At 36.7% G+C, this 6,000-nt stretch overlaps 1 protein-coding gene and 1 non-coding gene across 2 annotated transcripts; one reads left to right on the top strand and one right to left on the bottom strand.

The window, feature by feature from the left end:
• Positions 1-1,123: 1,123 nt before the first annotated feature.
• Positions 1,124-1,196, top strand: TRNAR-UCU. Its single transcript has one exon. It is a non-coding gene; the product is annotated as a tRNA-Arg (tRNA).
• Positions 1,197-2,189: 993 nt separating this feature from the next.
• Positions 2,190-6,000, bottom strand: LOC109000669 (UDP-D-apiose/UDP-D-xylose synthase 2). The gene is made up of 9 exons (XM_018977626.2): positions 5,548-6,000; positions 5,325-5,417; positions 5,045-5,152; positions 3,722-3,836; positions 3,507-3,640; positions 3,289-3,390; positions 3,116-3,208; positions 2,854-2,989; positions 2,190-2,764 (listed from the first exon to the last, which is right to left on the bottom strand). The coding sequence occupies exons 1-9, from the start codon at positions 5,818-5,820 to the stop codon at positions 2,652-2,654; spliced, it is 1,167 nt and encodes a 388-aa protein (XP_018833171.1). The 5' UTR covers positions 5,821-6,000; the 3' UTR covers positions 2,190-2,651.

A 6,000-nucleotide genomic window follows, 5' to 3' on the forward strand; every position in this document is an offset into this window, starting at 1 on the left:
AACAATTGGAAAAACAACGGAAGAAACGAGAAAGGGCCCTCAGACTCGATTCCTCCAAAGCCCCACAGCCTAACAGCTCCGCAACAACTTGGAGCTCGTTTAGAGAGTGAGATAAGATGAAAATTTTATAAATAATAATAAAATAGTTTATGAATAGTAATAAGATAGCTTGAGTTAAATATTTTTTAGATTTTAAGAAATAAGAGAGAAAATATTGAATAAAAAATATTATAAAATTAAAATATTGTTAGAATATAATTTTTTGATATTATTTTTGTTTGAAATTTTGAAAAAATTGAATTTTTTTTTAATTTTTTGTTTGAAAGTTTAGAAAAGTTGTAATAATTAGTTTGAAAATGTTTGTATTTAAATTATGTTTAAGAATGAGATGAAATGAAAATTTTAAAATGAAATCTATTTCCAAATAAACCCTGATCAAGAAAGATATATATTAGTTTGCACAATTCATTATTCCATTCACATCTATTATTCATATTATCAATACACCTGTTCTAGAATTAGGTGTAAATCATACCAATTGATATATGGCTTACTCTTATTTGTATAAGTCATTCAACCAAAAGGCATGATGAAGCAGGCAATTAATGGACAATGGTCGTTGAACTTTTGAAAACTCCACCATCTTAGGCTGGAAAGTCAAGAGAGCAGGTTAAACCAAATAATCATATGTTGGTTAGAATATATATATTATATTATATTTATTTATTTATTTATCCTTTTTTTTCTCCTTTTTTCCTGAGTAAATATATTTACCATACTCAACCAAAAGATGTATTACTTTTTTTTTTCCCTTTCTTTTTAGACAATCTTGAAGAGGGCACCATCATCCTAAGTATATATTAGTTCACCATAGGTTTTGTGATCCACAAAATGTATGATTTGTAATTTATATATTTAGGTTAAATATAAGATATTTGCTACTCATCATCTCACACGTCATATTTATTTTTATGTTATTTCTTATAAACTAATTGGTTCTTTTACTCATCATCATACACCACAAATTTGATAAGAAAAAATTAAAAAAATAAAAATAAAGTTGTAGGGATAATGAGTAGAACTATTTTAAATAAAATAGTACTGATTAAGTAGTTGAGTCAAGGCGCTCGTGGCCTAATGGATAAGGCGCCCGTCTTCTAAACGGAAGATTGTGGGTTCGAGTCCCACCGTGCGTACTTTTATGGAGTTACTATTTTTTTAAAAATCCATTTCCATTGGCAAAACTGTCTTTGTCTCGGCCTCGGCCCACAGGGCTAATGAATACAGATTGCCACTATGTTCTTTTATATCTTTCAGTCCATTTCTTTTCCAAGTCGATTTAGTAGTAAGCCCATATTTTTATTTTAAGGTTTCTACACCACACATCATTCACGTAACATAATTTGATTTGTAGTAGATGCCTTAAAATAATATTTTTCTTCTTTTAAAAGTCACTATCTAGTCATGTCTACTATGTTAGTTTTATGCGTGACATGTATCCTGTAAGAACTTTGTTAAGTACAAGCGGTTTGGCGCACCAAACAGCATACCGATACTGATATAACTTTTTTAATTGAAAGAAAAATAAAAGAAGAAAATTAAAAAAAAAAAAAATAAGGTCTTTTGTCTCACGAAAATCATTTTTATTTTCAATTCGCACCGTTTCATTAAACAAATATCTTACATGTTAGCATCGGTGCACAAACTTGCTTACAAGAAAGACTTTTCCATCTCGATCCCATAATTGTAGGAATCTGCCATCACCGCTAGTCGGTTGTGAGGAATCTGATATATGAACACCTCGTGCAAGTTTGTAAGAATTATGCAGAACTTCTAAGAAAAGTTCCTATCTTCTCCTCTCTTCCTACATTTCTTTATGCCGAGTTACGGACCCTTAAGTTAAGGAGAAAAGAAAGTTGCTGTCGGGGGTTGATGATGTATTTACATTTTACAAGCGTCTGCATGCTCTTTAAGTTGCTTTGTTGATTTGGGAACCTCTAGAGTTGCTTAAAGGGTGAGTTTTTGTTCTTTCATTTTGTCAACATTAAGGGAGGTTTGGAGATAATGATTTATGGTTAATAAGCGCACCAAATATATGGTTAATGGCTAAAACCCAAATTAATTGTTGGTGATAATTTTTCCATTACATGAACCAACCAAACCTTTTCCCTCTAACAAAATAACGCTAATAGTGGAAGGCAACCAAAAGAAGTGATTGATTGCATAATATTAATAAATAATAAATTGAAGAAACAAAATAATACAACACATCCTTAAAGTGACAAATTAGGGGAACGACAAGCATACCCCCTAGAGGAAGTGAAAACAGCAAGCAGCTTTCCTTGTATAATGGCCCCTAGCAGCATATGCCGTAGCCAAGCTTTTACCGACAATTACAGTAGTAGTAGTAGTATGATTAAAATGTTCATAACAGAATCTAAGTTCTTCTCCGGAGATATCCATCCAACACACATTCCTCAGCTACTTTAGCTATTGACTACCGATACTTGAAAGAGAGAAAAAAAATGTATCGTATATGCGAATCATATGTTATATTATGATGGACTTGAAAAGAATGGTAACACCTGCCAAACAGCAGCAATCTAAAGAAAGAATCCACTTCTTAAGTGCCACCAAACACCATTTTGCTTTTAGTTGGCAGCTGGTTTTGCAATGGCTTGCTTAACGGCCTCGGCATACGTCCTATGTTGATAGGTGAGTGTTGATTCAAGCAAGTCCCACAAAGAAGTCTTGGGGTTCCAACCTGGAATTTATAACCCATTACCTTCTGTCACAATGCTCCTAAATCTCAATGCTTTTTATAAGAGAAAAAGAGAAGAAAACAGTCAATACCCAGTTGCCTATTGATTATGGTCATGTCGGGAATTCTCTTGTCGCTATCATCATATCCCACACCATAAAATTCTTGAGAGCTCACATCAACAGTAGGTGCTTCCAGAGATGGTTCCCCACTTACTTTTGAATAGACCTGTGCACATTGCAGGTACTTAAAACTTTTAATTCCCAAAAATAAAAATAAAAACATGAAAAACCACTAACGTATTTTCATCAGGACGTGAATATATTTATATATGTATTTGACACAACCCTTCACCTCAATCATCATTTCAGCAAGCTGCCTAACTGTAACTTCATTGTTAGGGTTGCCAACATTAAATATTTGACCATTGGCCCTAGCTGGATTTTCCTGAAAGGGAGAAAATTACACAACTCAGCCACCACTTTTTTATATGCCAAACAAATTTAAGACGACTATATTGGACTCACAATCATCAGCAAAACAGCTTCAATTGCATCCTTTATATAAATGAAAGTTCTCTGGGATTGGCCACCATCCACAAGCTTGAGTGGCTCATGACGCAGGAGATTCTGCATTGAGAAGAAAAGAGGACATAATTACAGCAAATAACGAATGAAATGAGTGGAGACCTTCCTTCCCCCTTGAAAGATAATGGAGAAAAAAATGTGGCAGAAACATATCATACATTACTAAAGCACGCCAGAACCCTTGGAACACCCTCACTTGGACCGTCGATTCCAGGTATGAAATCCATTCTGGGTCCAATCCAGTTGAAAGGCCTCACAATTGTAAAATCGAGACCATTCTCTGCACCCTCAGCTGCATTTAATAAGGAGAGTCAGAAATATACATTGCACAAACCAATTGAAAAGTAGCCAGGTCATGGAAAATATAGCTAACCATAAATCAGCCTCTCAATCAATTGCTTAGCACATGCATAGGACCATCTCTGCTTCTCAATAGAACCAAAAATGCATGGGGAGGCATCTTCTTTAAGAACATAATATTCAGGATCCTATAACAGATTGGAGACAAAGACTCAGCCCATGGCAAACAAGGAGAATGAGAAACAAAATACTAAAAGGATTCAATTAATTTTTTTACAAGATCATTTTATTATCATGAATCTAATAGTTGCACATATTTTTTTTTCCTATAAGAGGGGATTATTGGTTGATAATATCTAGGCATTTAAACTTTGAGATGTTTGTCTGGACCAACCAAAATTGTCGAGGTATCCAAAAAGCAACCGTAATGGGCTCCCATAAGACTAGACTAATTGGCGCTCTTTACAAAGATGCAACAAAATACTGAGCACATATTTTTGCGTTGTTCCCCCAAACCCCCCATGCCCTTCAACTCTATAAAGAAAATAAATGAAAATGACTTGTCTTCACATTTTCGGCCAATAACCCTGAACAACAACATGACACAACAACAGCTACACCTCCATCGTTAAATCAGGATAACATTGTAACATTAATCCGACCAGATCGACCTGAGGGAATTAAATACCCCATTATGTTTTCACATTAACTTTTTGATGCAATGCATTCAGCTATCAAACTAGCCCCAACCCCCTCCCCACACAAAATGTGTGTGTGTTGGGGGGGGGAGTATTAGGGGAAAAAAGTCACAATCAGTATGCTTTTGGCAAGATGCAGATCGACAAAACAAAGAACACATTAGCAAAACTTTGTAAGGCACACAAGATGGGGGCCACTACAACTATGGGAAGTGATCTGTCTCTACGCAAGAAAAATGAATTGGTAGCTAAAAGAGATCTGCTGAAATTCTATGGTTTAGATACAAAACGCATAGATCATGCTTTTGTATATATAACATTCTTTACATAAAAGATATAATGGACAAATAGACAAGCTATCAAAAAGACCTTCGATCACTACCACCATAGAAAACCTCTACCCAGTCATTCGCAGCTGTTCAAATTATTAGCCTTAACTATTGTATTCGCAATGTTGATAATCAGCCACAACTACACAGATCTTTTCAAATCTTGATTTATCTTGGAATATAGACATGCAAGAGAGAAGTCGCTGACGGATTTATAAACAACAAGCAATGCTGAACGTCAAACTAGCTGAGTTACACAAAGGAAGATTTTCGCACACAAAAATTAGTAAGAAAAACCATGGATCCGAATTATATCCGAGAAGTGCCTAGCTTAAAAGCAATTTCATAAAAAAGAAAGCGAAAGGCTACCTGACGAAGAGGGCTATCTTTAGGAAGGAAGCTCCCAATCGTTTTCCCATACACCTCACAAGTAGAAAAGTGAATGAGACGCTTGCCGTTCTCTGAGCAGTACTTAACCTAATCAAATCACGAACATCACCTTCAATCAAATCCTACCACTATAACAACCAAATCATCGTAAAAGTAACAAAGTACCAACGAAAAATCAATGCCAATTGATTAGGAAAACAGAAAAAACAAAGAACCGCGCCAAGAACATGCGCGTTCCTATATCTCAATTGACGCGTACCACAGGGAGCGCATCGATGAAATTGCTGTAAATCGTGTCGAGTGGGCGCGTGTTGTAGTCCGCAGGAGTACAAATCGCAGCCAGATTTATCGTCTACGAAAAATGCAAACAAAAGTTTCAAAAAAGAAATTCATGAAAAACGAAATTAAAGAAGAATTTGCAAGATATGGGATTGAAATGTAGGAAAAAAAAACAGAGTAAAAGAGGGAGTGGGAATGGGGACCAGATCTGCCATCTTAATGAGGCCTTCGAGGCGGGAGTCGTTCTTGATGTTGAGGCGGTGGAACTGGATGCGATCGGACCAGGGATGCGAGCCGGCGGGCTCGAGGAGGTGCTTGATCTTGTCGTTGTAGACGTCGAGGGCAAGAACCTTGTGCGGCGTCTCCGCCATCAGCTTCTCGCAAAGGTGGGACCCTATGAACCCTCCAGCACCGATCATGCATATCGTCATCGGCTTGATCGGGTTCCCGTCCAGATCTACCCTCGCCAACGCCATTTCCGAAATAACACTCTCTTCTCTACTTCTTTCTTTATCGGTTTACACTCCCTCTATCTCTCTCTCTCTCTCTCCGAGCGGTGCGGTGGAGTATAACGTGCGCCTGGGGTGAAACGAAGTGCAAAAGGAAGATAACCGGTCTTGCGGGAATTTGGTTCGGGAGGGAATGCGGGTGGCTGC

This window comes from Juglans regia, chromosome 14 (assembly GCF_001411555.2).
Source record: "Juglans regia cultivar Chandler chromosome 14, Walnut 2.0, whole genome shotgun sequence".
In the NCBI taxonomy this organism is placed as follows: Eukaryota; Viridiplantae; Streptophyta; class Magnoliopsida; order Fagales; family Juglandaceae; genus Juglans; species Juglans regia.